The following is an 18,059-nucleotide window of genomic DNA, read 5'->3' on the forward strand; positions in this document are numbered from 1 at the left end:
AGACTAATGACTCGTGCCAAAGTCATGGTCTTTAAGTTTAATGCAAAAAAGTATATTATCATCTCCTACAGCATGGGTGATGTTCCTACAAACTTCCAAATCAATACAATACCCTAAGCATACAGTCAGTGGCGAGAGATCTGGGCACACAGGTCGACAGCAACCTTAACTTTGATCACCATGTCTCCACAGTGGTAAGAAGAGCATTTTATATTGCTCATCTCATAAGTAAGGGCATTGCATGCAGAAAAAAAAGAGGTTATAACCCCCCCCCCCCGTACTCTTCCCTCATCAGGCCAATATTATCGAGTATAACACTCCCTTTGGTATGTTCCTTTCCAAACACCTGCAGCAATTAGAGAGACCACAAAGGTTCCTTACAAAGAAAATTCAGGGTCTTCAAGATAAGTCTTTTCTGGACAGACTGAAATCATTGTCACTGTACTCTTGTGTCATACAGACTACTCAGAGGTGATCTGTGCCTTGCATATAAAGCAATCACTGACCCAGCTGTAATAGAAATGCTGCAAGTCAAATGGCACATGGGTCATTCACTCAAAAGGACCTTAACCTGGTACGAGACATCAACAGAACTTGCTGGAGAGACAGATTTGTCTCTCAGAAGTTGCCCACCTTTGGAACAAGCTTCCTATTCATGTTAAACAAAGACTCTCGTTGGCCCTATTTAAGTGTAATTTGGACGTCTGGATGGGTAAGAGGAAATTCACCCCGGGGGTTCCACCTGTGCCCCTCTTGGACAGGGGCAATAGGTGGTGATTTTAGTGTCCGTTTTGAACCAGATACTCTTGGGAACACAAGTTGACCTTGGCTAGGCCTGTAAGGGCCCTGGGGCCGTTAGCCTAGCAACCTCCTATGATCAGAGACTTAGGTGTCAGACTGGGGTGAATTTCTGATTTTCTATCCACTGTACCAGGTTGCGCTTGAATAGGGTTAAGGAAGGGCTCTGCTTCACATGGATGGGAAGCCTATTTCAGAGAATGGGGGTACTCTGAGATAAGTCCTGCCTCTCTAACATCGCCTATTTATGCCGCAAGCAAAGTTTAAATCCTTAGATCTAGCAGTTATGGTGCTGTTTGTTTTGCAGATATGCAAAAGATCCAAAACAGCAGGATCCAACAATGCCTTATATTCTTGGATCACACTCTGATGGACCTTTTGCTGACAGTAAAGATAATGGTGTAACCAGTGTCATCTGTAGCAGGTATGGACGTCAAATATATTGGTGCCAAAGTGGTGCTTACCTAATTCTATTATTCTTTGATACTTAGCAATATTGCAGGACTTTTCATTTATGTAATTTGCCATTTTAGCCTGGGTCATATTTGAGAAGAATTCATATACACAGTTAAATGCTTAATAAATAAGTATAATGGGTAGCCTGTCAAAAGAACTGGGACTTAAATGTGGAAGTTAAGAAAATCAGGACTACTGGTACCCAATTACATGTTATGTGGCAAAGGTGTTATGATAGGGGTATCCTGTCTGCCTAAACGTAGAGGAAGTACCAATGATGCCCAGCTATAAATGGAAAAAATGTCAGGAGATGCCCTTGCTGAAGTGCAAGACAAATATTGAGACAAGTAATGTTTACATTTAAAATGTACAAGTTTCACTGATCATAATTTGTACTGAGAAACTACAGTAAATAGTGCACATTACACCCCAGTGATTTTTGATAAAATATAACACAAAAGGCTTGGCATTTGGGGCAGTGCCTCTTTTCCACAGGGCAGATAACTATGCTGTTAAGTGATACTTTTTTGATGACCACAGAATGCTAAATCATGGTGTACTTACATTCCTGAGTAATGGTGTCAAGTGGCCAATTACTGAATGTCTGCTTTTTTATCTTCTTAATGTATGCACAGTTTTCTAGTTTGCATTCACACTCTCATTATCACCTTCATGCCTCATTGTGTGATCTTGAAGCCTGTGGAGTGTGTTGAGTTACTTGCCATAACCACTGTGTTTGTCCAGTGGGCCTACCTGGTTAACAAATAGGTATTATTATCAGCCTGTGGGTGGGTGATGCAAATATTTATTTGCCCGTGTTTTTTTTTTTTTTTAAATAGGAAGCCATCTAATTAATACTGTTAATTGCGTGCAGACACTCTCACCTTATACTGCTTCAACCTCACACAACCCAACAACACTGCTTGTTATCAAAACTCCATTGCACTTACCTCTATGATCAGGTTATTGCATGCTTTTGGCTGTGTTCAGTAACATGGGCATCCAAGCTAACATTCTTTTGAATTCCTTGGCTGCGTTAAAAATCTTAAAGGCATTTCTGGGCAGAGGCACATGACTACATCATCATACTATGTTGCCCTGGAATGCCGCATTACCATTTTTGTTAAGGCACACAGACAGACAGACATAGCTATTCAAATCATAAATCTCAGAATAGCAAATTCAAATTAGCAATGTAAAAAAATTACATTTACTACGAACTGTTGCAACATAACACACTAACTATAGTATTTATTGGCACAGACTAGATTCTGAAGTGACAACCACCTCATGAACAATAATGGCAGAAATTAAAGTATCACAGCAAATTCACTCAGTTCAGTAGAAGAAAGACTTAATACAAGTGCGGTGCTATAGCAATAGGTTCTGATACATATTTTGAAAACATAAGTCTGGTAAAATCAGAATACATTTCATTTCAAGACCATTGTAAGCTGAAAAACTGGCAAATACATAATTTGAGTGGTCATTGACAAAAAATACATTGCTGTGTAGACAGTATCACTTGCAGGAGTTGCATATATTTGCAAAACTGCACTCAATTTGTTTCAGCTTGCCGACTTGAAGTCTGGTGGACATGGAGACATAGCAACTGTGAGACAACTGTGACAAGATACACCATAAGAGGTAGTTTCACTGTAAAAATGTTAAACAACTTTACAGGCATAATGTTGCAATAAATATAATGCAACACTACAGGCCCAAGACCATATATCACACGTCATAGATTTTGCAGAATGCTCCTGCTTTTCTAATCAAACTTTGGATCCATCTCTCGTAACTTTATCAGGTAATGCAATGATGATTACTTTAAATCAATAATGTGATACATCAATCACCAATTACTATTGTTCAGAAAATGCATGCTGATATAAAAAAATGTTATTTGGATCCCTCAAATTCCTGAGAAATGTAGATGGAAGTTTTGCCAAATACCGTGTTATCAGTTAGTAGGTAGTATGGACTAAAATCTGAGGACAGAAAGAGGCTATAGTGCAACAGTACATGATGAGCCTAGCCCCTGTTGTAAGCTAACAGCTCAAATTACCTTTGGTCAGCGGTAGCTCCCCCATCCATGTATGCTCCTGATCCATCACCATGCTTAAACTAGTGGTAGCCAGGTGGATGTTGACATCCCACAGCAGTTCTCGAAGAAATCATAAAGCAGTCTCCCAGTGACCCAACCAAATTACCCCTAGTCGCTACATATACAACAATGGTTATCCCTTAATAACAGGCAACAGGATTCAAGGGCCTAGACTGATTAACAATCTTCACCTTTGCCTAAATCAAAAAGTTGTTAGTTGATATATGTATACCCGTTTGTCATTTCACCCTTAACCTGATACAAAAAGTTCAGATTAACTATGCCATTTTAAGCAAAGTGATGGTGACTTACGCAGACATTTTTTTACAAAGGAAAAATGCCACAACATAAAAATCATACTAAAAGTAGGATTCTGTTAACTTTCTAATTGAGGATAGTTTCCTTTAAGTTGCAGAATCCATTCCTCCACTGCTGTCGAATTAAATCCAAAGCCTGCAGCAACCCACTTGAATGGCCACCACCATCCACAGAGTTTGCTAGTCAAGTACAGAACCTAGGCATTTTTTCTGCATCATACTCACTAAAAACAGACAATTTACAGTCACTCACCTGCCTGCCACGTGTTTTGGGAGTGGGAAGAAAACGGAGTACTCAGAGGAAACCTATGTGAACATAGGGAAGATATGCAAACTTCATACAGAAGGCACCCCAGCTGAGAAGTGCATTAGAGAACCTCTGTACCACCCATAAATTACAGAATAGACAAAAGTATTTTAAAACTTCTTGTAGAACAGTTCCATGGCAATTCACCTGGTGATATCAACATGGGCTGAGGGTCATTAACAAAGCAAATGCAAGGCCATATGATCAGATTAGGTCTCCATTATTAAAGATCAAACAACAAATATGGTTATACAATTAAAAAAATAGTGTCATGCCATGTAACCATTGACACTTGGCTATCAGGAGAACAATCTCTAGGCCTTTGCTTGCTAGCAACTACATATAATTTGACACTGCACACCGACAATTAGCCTTCTACAACAATACTGCAATTCATTAGACTCTCGGTAAACTCTCAAATACCAGCCACTGGGAAATCACACTTAATTTTGAGCAGATGTTGCAGCAATAATGATTAAAAAAACTAAACACCCAAATAAGACATTTCTCACAACAGATGTAAAATAAGATCCTAATCTTTGGAATCATTGAGCTATCCATGCTAATAAATTCTACACAAATATTTTTTTTTTTTTTTCCATAATAAATTTTTATTGAAATATATTTTCCAAAAACATTACAAAAATACAATAAACATCACACACATAATACACTATAACTACTACAAACCATTTATACAATATCTACATGAAATGCTTCCTATATTTAATATATTCCTAAAATCAGTATCATGCTAATATAATATTGAAGACCTTTTCCCATATTTTCGGGTTATTAATATTTTTGTTAGTTTGTTTCAGAAGTAATTTATGTGCTAGTATATGCTAATATGTGTAGCAACAGCTTTCTCTTCTTCAAGTTCTGGAGCCCTTTAACATTCCATGAGTTCAACTCCACATTCACAGGTCTTGGTATCAAATAACAATATAAGATATGAAATTGACATGTATTGACTGTACACTATATCTAATCTGGAAGCATTTCCTACATCCCGTCCCTAACCAGTGCTTACCCACTTTACCCCTGGACCAGGATTTATATAGGTCTTGTATAAGAGAAAATATAAACAAGGTTAAACACATTGAAAAACTTCAAGTAATAACATTTAAAACATTTCCTAAACATACAACCTATATATTCTAGCATATCTACATCAAAGTCTAAACTACACATTCCCTACCAAACACCGCTACTTAACTACAGCTTTGGTTTAACTATTAGTTAAACAAATCTCATTTCTAAGGTTATTACTGTGTAAAGGAAAGTTTTAGTAGATTAGGTACTTATTTTATCCTACATTAAGTATCTGTTTTGTTGCAATCATTATGTATAAATGCAACTTTTTATCATCAATTTGATGTTTAAACCTCCTGATATCCACTCAGATCAGAGATTTTCCTCGGGTTAATTGAAGAGCTGCAGTTTAGCAGTGTTTACAGCATGGCAGCCATCTTTGAATTCCCTACACAAATATTTTCACCTGCACATGGCATTTCTGTGCTAATAACTACAAACTTATGATGCATAATATAGATGTGCTTCTTGCATTTGGCTAAACAGAATGAACATAAAACTAGTGTTTTTGTCCAAGCAGCAACAACATGACATTGCATAATCATCCACAGCTACTTGTTTGTGTTTACATCATTAAAAATAATTCACCTTATAAAAAATTATGATTACTCAGGAATAAAAGGCCTTTTTTTTCAAAAACACCTTTATTAAATAAATCACTTAAGACACTGGTAAGCAAACAAAACATTAACCGAAGAAAGCAAACCATACTAATATTTTTCCAGTTACATAAATTATACATCACACATCTCTATCTTTTTTTGTAATTATCATTAATCCAACATTATATAAATTGTATTCCTGCCTTCCCTTAAACCTCACTCCTCCTGGACATTAAGCTGCATGTACTGTTCTCATTTTTTCCATATTTTATATGCCCTACTAAGTTACCTTTTTTTCTAACAGCAGTTTCTGTTCTAGAATCAACTAAAAACATCACCAGAGCAGGCCTTTCACTTAATATTCCCCCATTCCTTTCTCTTTGTCTATACTATATATCAGTCCCTAGTAGGGAAGACCGTCCCTAGCCTAATGTTTAATTCCATTCTATTACCTTAGCCTCTCCAGTTACTCACTCACAATACCTTATTTCCTTTGCCAGTTCTCAAGTAAATTTCAGCCCCCTCTTGCCTATTTTCTGTACCCAGACTTGCAATCCTTCCTAATGGCAAAAATCTCCTTTCGCCATTCTTGTGTTGGCTTAGTTTTTAGAATACTTTTTGCTACTTTACGAATATCTACACCCAAAATTCCACTCTCACTTTATTTCTAGAACCATCCCCTGCTTCATCATCACCCTTTTCCATTTTGAATTCTAACCTTGTATTTGTATTATGTATATAAGCCTTAAGTGCGTAGCTCTAAATTAGCCCTTCAACATAACTATCAGGAAGGAAACCTTCCACTTCTTGCCTCAGATCTTTCGTGTATCTTCCTAATTAACCTTATTATTGTATCAAAGAATACAAATGCTTCCATTGCCTTACTCATAAAATCCAACCTTACCCTATTGAATGCTTTCACTGCATCAAGACCCACCAACAGATGAGTTTCCTTACATTCTGCTTTTGTCTAGATGAACATTGTTCTATTAATGTTGTCAAGCATTTACCTACCCTCCGCAAAACCACAATGATCCACATCTGCATAATGCTGCGTGTGATGGAGCTTTACCACCCTTAGGTAATACAGCCACCACAGCTTTCTTCCAAGATGTTGGTATTTCATTTTAAAGCAATGTTAATCTTCCCTCCCAACTTAAACAGGAATACCACTAGTGCTTGCAGAATCACTATTTTTTTTATCTCGTCCCCTCCTAGCTTAACTGTTAGTTGTTCAGCCTCATCTACCTCTATATTTCTATTTGTGCTCGCTTGATTTCCACATTCTCTGCTTTACAAAAAGTTCATAAAACTTCCTAAATATCCCTAAAACCTCTAAAGGATCTCTGGTTATTTTTCTTGTTATAGGGAACAACCCTTTCCGCTTTCTGCTGCATAAATCGTTGTACTAGAAGTTTTTGTGCTCTGAAGTCAGCAGTAAAAAATGGTTTCTTAATCTGACTAAATGTATGCATATTATCCAGTTACTCCCTTATTTTCTCTGTAGCACTCTGCATTTGCACGTCTTCTTGTAATGAGAGATTCTCCTTATTCAGCAATACTATAACCTTGCAAGTCCCTCTAAGTAATTCATATTTTTTCTTAAAAGTATCTCTCTCTCTCTTACTTCTACCCTGTTTTAAACTCCATTTTATCCCACTCACTAGCTATAACTTCTGAAATTATTTCTATTTTCCCTAATAACTCTCAAATAACTCCCATTATCCATTCCTTTTATTTTTCTTTTTTGTAACAGGTAAGTGCAGTGTCGTTTTTACTTCAATCACCCTATATTTTTATCTTAGTTTTTATTGGTGCATGACCTGAAATCAATATTGGATGTGTGTTGAAATTTTCAATTAAATGCAAATATTCATGTGAATATAAATTTATATCTAGTTTATCCCAGTTACTGTACATTGGGAAATGGTATGCAAGTACTTTCTCAGACCCTACTCTGCACTCATATCTTCCATACCAAATAGCTTCATAAAATGTCTTCAGAAATCTACCTTCTTTTGTTACATTTTTCCTTCTAGGGCCCCCGGATACATCCTCACTACTGCAAATGAAGTTCCAATCCCCACCTATAAGTAATGTTCCCTATCAAAACCTGATGATTTCTCCCAAAAATTTCTTAAGCTCCAGAAGAACAGCAGTTTTGGTGGAATACAAATACATACCATCATAGTTTGCCTCCCTTGCCTATAAGCCCTTTAATACCACAAATCTACCATTACTGTCTTTTTTCCCCTTCTATCACTATTGGAGGTCATCTAGCAATTAGTATAATTACTCCCCTTTTCCTATTTCCCCAATATTCTGCTGAATATCCATTCTAAAATCCTCTCTTTGTCAAATTCACATGCTTGCTTCTTTCCAAATGTGTCTCCTGCAGCATTGCACTCTGCATTTCTTAATTCAATACTTTCCACTTTGTGTATACCTGTAAAGCCATAGACATTCTCAAATATGGATAGCATAGCATCTGAGAAAAAGCTACTGTTCCCACCTATTATATGGCAAAGTTTTGTTTTCTTTGAATGTGCATTTCCAACTTTTCTATTACATGTACACATTTGCACTAAGTTACATTGCTCAAGACTTTCTATTTTAATGTAAACCTTCAAACAAAAAACAAAAATACATTTCCACAACACCCTCGTCCTCTATTAACAACACCCTCATCCTCTTATTAACTTAAAACACACACACACAACTTTGTAAATCTTCAAAACATAAAGTTTAATTCTCCAGATAGGAACAACTGCCCCAAAAATTGACAAATACACCCACAGGCATTACCTAGCCTAAAATTATGGATATCCATGATAGAACACATACAACAGCCTGTGTTTCCACTTAAACCAATCGTTGTCTGTTCTTTTCTTTTCACCAATTCCCCTCCCAGATGTGATAAACAACTTGCATGCTTTTAGCTTTAAAAAAAGTGCACTGGCTGTCTTTAAATAAAACTAAACTGTACACTGTTCTATTAAATGTATTAAAATATTAAGGCTGCTATATCTTTTTCACTTCCCACAATTTCAAACTATTTTTCTCTGATCTGCTTACTATTGTACCTTTAAATTTTGCATTTCCTGGAGCAAGCAATGCTCAGAATTCTCAACATTAATTGCTTTCACCTGCAGACAACTAGTCTCCATGAAAAAGTACTCAGCAATAAACCTTTGTATATTTCACTTAGAACAGCATGTACAGCTGCCTTCACAGCTGGAGATATCATAACTGCCAATGAACATTTGCTAATGGAAAAAACATACACAAGCAAATCGTTTCACATCTGTAAGAAATGTAGCATTTTGCCATGGCTTTCATCATTGTATCTGCTTTTAAAATCTACTTGTTTACAGCTTAAACCAAAAGGCATTATCCTAAACATTTACCCATGTGAAAACAAAAGGAACTATCTTAATTCTACATATCATGCACTTTTACACAACAACCCAAGATTAAACAGAGATTAACATTAAACTTGCTTTTGTCCTACCTATCCTGTTATATTGTAATAACCTACATTTCTTACAAGTAAAAAAGTACTTGTTTACTTTAACATCCTTAACACAAAACAGTCACTGAAAAGACTCCCCCCTACACTTAAAAGGCTTCTGACTACACAAAACTACTTTACTATATACAACATACAGTTTATATCATTAAATGTTTTCTACAAATACTTAAACTAAAAGTTGTTTTACTTAAAATTATTTACCCCCTTTTTAGTATCCTTCTAAACAATAACAACATGTCCACCCACAAATTTAATGTCAAAAGTCCAGTATTTTTCAGCCACTTCTTCTTGCAAGATCAAAATTCAGAAAAGTGTTCGATATTTTATAGTTTCTCCATTTATTCAGTAATCTCAGTATTGTTGGCCTTATTCCTGTTCATCTCCATTTTCTACCACCACCAGACTCGTGTTTAAGTCCAAGATATGTTTGATGCTTCTAAGATATGTTTGATGCTTCTAGTCCACTCCAGTGCTTCTTTTTTTTGTTTCTCAAGCATTTTTCTTCGTAATATTGAAAATAATGTATTACTGTTAAAGTCACTCTATGAGGCTTACCGTCAGAAGAATGAGGGAAAAAAAAAAAATTCTCTTCTGCTTGCTGGCTCACTTTTTGTTGAATAAAATATTCCTCATTAGCCTGCTCTGCATTAAAAAATGTATTTGATCCTCCAGGAAAAAAAATACTCTGAAGGCAGTTGGATACAGCAGGCTAAATCCCCCATCTGTCTCTTGACATTCCCTGATGGCTGGGATAAATTTGCTTCTCTTCTGCCTAATGCACAGTAAATAATCATTTTCTATAAACACTCTGCTTTCTGCCACAGTTTTGCCACGATCAATTATTTCTGCTGGTATGACAGCATCTTTACTAATATAAGTTTGACTGCTTTCTTATGGCCAGGTTTGGAACAAACACACTATGTGCCCTTTCAATTAACAAATCCTGCTGTGGAACATCAGTCCAGTTATTTGTGCTTTCATAAAATTAATAGTCTGTCCCTTCCAGTTTGTCTGGTACAGCAGAAAATCTCAGGTTTTCATTGTATGCTCCGTCTTCTAATTACTATTTTTTGTAACAGCTCTTCTTGAGAAGCCCAATAGTCACAGCCAGTTTTTTTTTCATTTCATCTTCTGATTTTTGCAGGTTTATCAGTTCATCTGAACCGCTAGTTAAAGCTTCTTTCTTACTGTTCCATTTATTTTAAATCACCTCCAATTCATTTTTTCCTCTAAATTACTGCAAACCATCTCTTGAACCAAAGCTGAAGCTTGGAATGCCATTTCCTGAACAGCTGTAGAATCCTTTCCAGACAACATCTTTCAGGTTTTCCAAATTTCTTCTTTGCTGCCAGCCAGGCAATGCAGTTACTAACCAGTAACTGAACCCCCCCCCCAAAAAAAATGGTTTCAATGGCGCATTTTTCTCAGTTTCTGTTTTCACACTACGCGAGTTGAAATTAAGCGGTTGATTAGTGTGCAGTCATCTTGGAAATCCGAATCAAGGGACCAATGCCAACTATATAACCATAGATCCTAATAACAAAAAAGTTGGATATTCTAGACTTTGGTAAAGTATACTGGGAATGACAAACTATTTTTACTATACAGAAGCAACAAGACTAGTAGGAGATCCCATCTATCCTTACCCTGCATAAAGTATACATAATATATAAATTCTAGAATGTCAGGATTTGTAATAGCTTGGAAAAACCTTACTTAATCCACCTCTTTTTGAATGATACTTATGAAGGTAAAAGTGAAAATGACTACACTCAACCGTCATAGGTTTCATTCCTTATTTCATTAACTCAAGTGAAAAATCTTTTGAAGTCCTTCTAGTTTTTCCAAATGTGCATTTGTATAACAATAAATGAATTGATATGTTCAAAATGGAGTCTTTCCAATGATTGATACATCAAAATCAAAACAATTCATTAGAGAAACACTATCTTAAAGAAAGCCTTCACTGTCATTAAAATAACAATTTCCACGAAGTAATGTTACCAAACATATATACAACTTGACAATGTTCAAAACACTGCTGCTAAATGCAAAGCTTCTTGGAGAACTGTAACTTCCAAAATGCAAAAAACAGTTGTTTTAACCAAAATAATTCTTAAATTGTTATTATACTTGCACCAGTTCTCGGGCTTGTTAAATATATCATTACTACTTGCAGTAATTCTTCCCCAATTTATGATCACTAACATTCTTCCCCAATTTATGATCACTAACATACTTACACAATCAGCAATGTCAAAAACATTATACTAAATAATAATGGCCCATAAACAAGCTTTGCAGAACACCAGAAAAATATTTGTCAGACAACATTTTTAACTCTAAATTCACCAACGTTAAACCAGCTGTTGAGCCAATTGTAAAACAGAATCAAATGCCCTGGCAAAATCTATGTGAACCATTTTTATGTATTTGTAGAATCAAACGAGCTCAGAAAAAGCATGAATAAACAGAAACAAACCATGCGGACATAAATCCAGATTTTGCAGACCATGAAATAAAATGGACTGCACATACTTTACAAAACATAAATGCATATGCCTACATAGAATATGTCAAAGCTTACTGGTCTGTAACCTGGACGAACGAACTATTTTCCATCCTGAGTACAGAAATAATTTTAGCCTTCTACAAGAATGGAATGTAACACCTTAAGATTAGGAAATACAAACAATGCAAGTTCATTATGTCATTCATTAAAATGCAGATAAAACTATGGATTAAATCAATTCCCACGCTGCTAATTTTTTGATTTTATATAGTTTAAGCTTAACTTCAGCCTTAGAGCATTCAGGAATCAATTCTCAGTCATGTTTTACTGATTAAGCTCTAACTATAAATAAAAACAAAACAGTGTGAAACTCTTGGCAAATGTAGTCTAGCAAAAGAATATAAAATAAAATAATATTAAAAGTATTTAATATATTTATTTAATTTGCACACAGAAGACATGAATTCTCCATTCTGCCACATGAACATTCATAGACAAACTAGGCACACCTTTGACTAAAAAGCACAGTGCACTTGCTCCTACAGAGTTATAATTCACAGACTTGTCAAGATGTCAGATCCTCCTTGATTAAAACAGCTTTAAAGACCAGAAAGAATACTTTATATCTGTGATGCTTTCTGACTCTTCAAATAAAGTAATGCAATATAAAAGTTGTGGGATTGCTAAAAACACAGTACTGTGTCCAAAAAAAGATGTAGTAATAATATGCCATGTTATGCTTGCAATTGATGCCAACACAAAGATTTGGTTAAACTGCATAGTGTTTTCAGTGGGAGAAAGGGAAAGTTACTCACTGTCATATAAACAGAACTACACTCATTAAATGTATTTGTTGCCACAAAACAGACAAAAAAACAGAGAAATAACCAGGTAAAGGCCATACCTGTAGCTCTTACAGACAACAGTGGACCAGCAATGCTGTCAGATTACCAATGTGATGAATCAGAAATAAATAAAATAAATAAATAAATAAATAAATAAAAGAAAATGCTGTGCTGAATCTTTACTACACTGATCAGTTATAGAGCCGATCAGGCCTAGCACCCCAGGCCGCTTTCTAAACCCACTATAAATCATGGTCTTCCAGTGCCCGACAGTTTTTTCAACAAATGTATTATTTTCCTATACACATACATTATATATATATATATATATATATATATATATATATATATATATATATATATATATATATATATATATATATATATATATTTTTTTTCCCCCTATACACACACACATATACACATACACACACACACACACACACACACACACACACACACACACACACACACACACTTACTTTCCACGAAATGCTGACAGAAGCTTCCAATCCCCCACAGCTTTATTCCGGGCATAGTACTGCTGCCATCACTCCAGATATGGAGAAAAAACTCACACAATAGTTACCTGATCATGCCTGATTTAACAAGCTACAAAATTAATATTTCACTTGTAGTATGCTCAAGCAATCTAGATAACGGAGGAAGGAAAAAAAAAAAACACCTTTGCCAGCTTACAGTTATAAATAATAACTCTCTTCTCCGATATTACCACTTCAAGGTCTTAAAAGTGAATAAATACAACTTTAAGGCAATGTTGATACACATTAAATATGCAGAGGTCAAGTAACAGACTATGTGCTGAGAATACTCAAAAAAGCACACAAAATCTGACTGTTATAACAATTGCAATATATATGAACTCTGTTCAAACTACAATTCCCAATTCTGCAAGATGCACATGTCCATTTTCCAGTAACTTGCTTTACAATTTATAAGGTTGCAATGATGCTGGAGTCTATCCTGTCAGCCACTGGGCCCAAGGCTACACTCATTCTGGACAACATGCCGGTCCGGTTCACAACACCCACTCAATGAACTCACATATTTGTGGGCAATATTTGCTCACCACCCACAAATATGGTTCACTCTGGAAATCCCATCTTAAAATACTTTAAAACTTGTTAAACAATTGGTTTACTCTACTAAGTAGCGAAAACTTTTTCTTTTTTTCAAGATTTTTTTTTTTTTATGTTCACTGAAATCACCAAGATACTTGCATGCAATTTAGGAGTCAGTACAGATATGGAAGAAATCACAGCTGTTTTCAATGAACACATTAGAAGCCTAGACATTTTTTTTGGTAAGGAAGCAAAATGATTTCACATGTCTATGCACCATTTCCTTAATACTTTTTATTTGCACAAAACTGGATTAACACTTTGTTCTAAGCTTCTTCTGCAAACATTTGTGAGCCTTTGTAGAAGCTTGATTCAGTACAGTTAGGTTTAAATAGTTGGGCGTTTGCTGAGTGTCGTAATTGTGCTATATTTTCTGGAATCTCTCCTGCTTACCTTCCTTTTGACCAGAAATATTAAATGTACAATATTAACTATTCTTTCATGGTAATAATGTAAAACTTGCCTTGCACCATTGCTTTAAAAAGAAAAGGTAAATGTTTACAGATGTTAGCATTACAGCTGCATGCAAAAGAAAAAAAAACAAAGCGTTAACTTTTTGTCTTCTCATTATATATTTTTTTCAGTCACAGCACAGGACTAGTGATCAATATTTTTTCTTAAACAGAAAGCAAGTAAATAAATAAAATAGCACACACAAAAATGGAAGGTGCCACAACACAACCTTCCCAGTTCTTTAGCAAGTTTTAATTACTATCATATACTCCAAAAACATGTCACTCTGCTGTTAAGGAAAATTTAATCAGCGCTATCCACAAGAGCTGAAAATGCACAAAACAAAATGTGCATTATGCAGGAGCTGGCATACTCAAAGCAAAATAATGCATTTCGTGTAACTTGCTTCTGTAGTAAACTGCAAAGTACCGACAACAGGCTTCTGCATCCTGCAGCTCTCTTAACTTAAATGCCACAGAAAAGCAGACCCACAGTGCCTTGCATTTCTCTGTAGGCTGCCGACTGGAGGAAAAAAAAAAACAACACGACAGTAACTGCATGCTCACGTTTTAAATAATACCACCAATGCACACGTGTTTCCTTTCTTAACAACAAACTTGCACTTAGTTACATAGTACTTCCTTGCTCCAAACTTTTACATATACATGCATCTCACACCGGTTATTACTTTTTCTTCAGTCTTTTGCAAGAGTACAACTGTCAAACGCTTGGCACCTCCATCAGTAACACAACCGCAGCTGGAGTTAACTACTAAAACGAATTTTCATCTGCACTCAACTGTCATAATATTTACCATGAGGGAATCAAATCCACAATCAGGGAAACTTTTAATGCTTTTGTTGCACAACGCAATAATGCAAACAAGCCGTCTGCTATTAGTTACACCGTTCCTCACTGAAACACAAGGATGCATCAGTTATACTAAAGAGGTTGACAGTGTATGCTAGTTACTCACTTTTTATGAGCCGTCTTATCTTTTTTCCCTTTTGGCCTCCTCTTTCGGGCCTGAATAGCCAGCACTGACAGGTGGAAAGAAGAAAAAAAAAAAGAAAAAAATAATAAACAAAAAAGTATAACACTCATGAGAGACAGTGAATAAAAATAACGTATTATGTTTAATAGTCAATAAAAAAGCGCTCACCCACACCTTTTCGGGAGCTCATCTCCTAACCCCCTCCGCAAGCTCTTACACCCCCTCTTCCACAGATACCGGGACAAAATATCTTCTTGCTTGCTCTCGCACACTCACAGCGCCTGCGCAGCTCTCAGCTTCCAGTACTCACTCGAATTCACACGGTGACCTGTACACAAATGACGTCACGCAATCAGCTGTGTTCTAACGTACAGTTTATGGTGGGTGTTAACCGTGTATAATTTACAAGGCAGTATAAACGTTACTTTTATTTTTTAGTTAAAACGATGAATGGTGGGTGTCTAAACAGGAGACTTTAAGAACGCGACATATTCTTGTCCGGTATCTTAAATGGTTGGGTGATGAAGTTTACATTTTATAAGTTGAATTATAGATTTGTTTGGTTAGTAACGCAGTAAACAAGAGTGGAGAGTTGACAGACCAGCGCACGTTATACTGTATATTGTCGCTGCTTGATTCAGTTTGTGGATAAAGTGTTTATTCCTGTTCCGCTATTAAGGCGTTAACGTTTTCAATCTAATTAGGGTCACCGTTTACTTTTCTCTGAGTTGTCCTTGATCTCCCTTCGGAGTTGTATGGTTAGTGCGTTCATTTATGATTTTATGACAGTACGGTGAGGACTTTCGTGAGTAAGTTTTCTCATCCCACATATATACAGTGACAGTAATTTTAACTATATTTTTTCTTTTTTTTTTTTTTTTTGGTAAGTGTTGCAGCTCAACAGGATAGATCTTATTTTGGGAGAGCCCCAGGCATTCCGACACTGAGTTAAGAGATGCAGTCGTCAAGTATGGCCTGGTCCCAGTTGGTCATGTGTGGAGCACCTTTTGGTAGTGTCATCCAGGAGAACATCCTCACAAGGTCCCCAAAGTACATTATTAGCTCTTCTGTCAGAAGAGAGGAGCAGTAACTGTGCTCTTACTATCTGCTCCCTTCCCCCTCTTTGGCCAACCTGGTCTCATGGCTAATATAGAGTTTTATCCTTTGTTCCTTTTTCTTTAAACTCATCCAGTTCTAACCACCCTTTCTTCTTGTCTTGCCACACAGGAAGCAACTAAAGATGGAGGTATCTCATTCTGTATTAAAACCAATCTCACATTCAGATTAGTTAAAGTGTATGACCCACCGGAACTCATACATGTGCAACTCACCATAACCAAGATCTTGTACAATATCATTGCAACCTATAGGTCCCCCTCCATGTCCTAGAAAACCCATACTACCTATCTCAATATACTACAGTCCCTAACCTTTCAACCCAATACAGTATTCAGTTGGTGGATCTCAACTTCCCCTCTATAGACTGGGAATCCTACACCACTTCTAATGCAGTTAAAAGAGATTCCTAAACTTCAGTATCAACATCCTGGAACAGTTGGTTCTTTCTCCTACCAGGGGTGCAAATATCATTGGCCTTGTACTCACCAACATGGGGGGTGGGTGATGTTCCTCACCAAATGTGTCTTTGTTTGTCAGATGTGATTATAAGGCAGTATTATTTGAAATAAAAATTAATTTTGAGGATCCCATGAATCTAAAAACCTTTAGGAGCTATTCCAAGGGCAGCCTCTCTCTACTAAGCAACACCTTGGCTAAATTCCAAGCATCCTCAAATGCAGTAACCACCATAGCATATGCTGAGCTATTTACAAAAATCTCTGCAGAGCCATATTGATAGCTGTATAGAGTGAGCTGTGCCCACTCATATTGAGAATAAGACAAACTCAAAAGACAGGCAACCTTGGTGGAATCACAATATGTCAGCTATACAACAAAAGAAATAGGAGGCACAAGGCTGTACATCCTTAAAGACCCCTAAAAAATCTAAACGGGCAGCTAAGAGTGTTAATACTTCGAAGGTTAAATTTGAAATATAAATGGTTTCTCAGGTAAACGACAACCACAAAGCTTTCTGCAGCTATGTCCATAACTTCAGGGGGAAATATACAATGATGTGCAGAACCTATTGTAAATGGTATCACCCCCACTGAACCGGAAGCCATTGCCATCCTTTTCACTGACAGGTTCAGCTCAAATTTCTTCCTCAACTCCTCCTGCTAGTCCAAAGAAAATACCTCATACCACCCCCCCCAACCATTACTACGGAACAGTTCATCAGTGCACTTTCCAAGGCCATAAACAGTGCATCAATGGGCCCCGATAACATCCCTGGATGTTTAATAAATAGCATGAAACATGACCTCTCTGGTCCCCTTGAATCACTTTTCAACTGAATCCTACAGCCAGGTTTTGTGCCCGAGGAATGGAAGTTGGCTACAGTCATTCATTCCTGCGCACAAAGGAGGTCCAATCACTGATCCAGGTAATTACAGGCCCATAAGTCTTACCAGCTTCATATGTTAGGCCATGTAAAGAATTATCATGGACATGATAAATGAGGACATATGTAACATGCAAACACTGGACCCATCACAGCGTGCCTTTGTTAAAAGACGGTCATGCCTATTAAACCTGGTGGACTTTTTTGAGAGGGTCACCAGAGCACTGGATGAAAGTAAGACTATGTACACAGCTTATCTCGACCTGGCCAAGGTTTTTCATACAATACCTCACTCAGGCATTATAGACAAGCTCACTAATTTAGGTATAAACCCTTTTATCATCTGTGGAGTCCCCCAGGCTTGGTACTGGGCCTGCTGCTTTTTGGCATCTATTTCTCTGAAATGGAAGCAAATGCTGAAGGTTTATGGCTAAGTTT

At 36.6% G+C, this 18,059-nt stretch overlaps 1 protein-coding gene across 2 annotated transcripts in view; it reads right to left on the reverse strand.

The window, feature by feature from the left end:
* SRPK2 (SRSF protein kinase 2) overlaps positions 1–15,456 on the reverse strand; it is a 3,154,866-nt gene extending 3,139,410 nt beyond the window's left edge. For both annotated transcript variants that reach the window (XM_044088527.1, XM_044088528.1), the window contains exons 1-2: positions 15,329–15,456; positions 15,143–15,206 (exon numbers count right to left, since the gene is read on the reverse strand). In XM_044088527.1, the coding sequence (XP_043944462.1) occupies positions 15,143–15,206; positions 15,329–15,350 (86 nt within the window). In that variant the 5' untranslated portion in view covers positions 15,351–15,456. The remainder of the gene's footprint in view (positions 1–15,142; positions 15,207–15,328) is intronic.
* Positions 15,457–18,059: the final 2,603 nt, after the last annotated feature.

Source organism: Protopterus annectens, chromosome 11.part0 (genome assembly GCF_019279795.1).
Source record: "Protopterus annectens isolate FY-2018-M chromosome 11.part0, PAN1.0, whole genome shotgun sequence".
Lineage (NCBI taxonomy): Eukaryota > Metazoa > Chordata > Ceratodontiformes > Protopteridae > Protopterus > Protopterus annectens.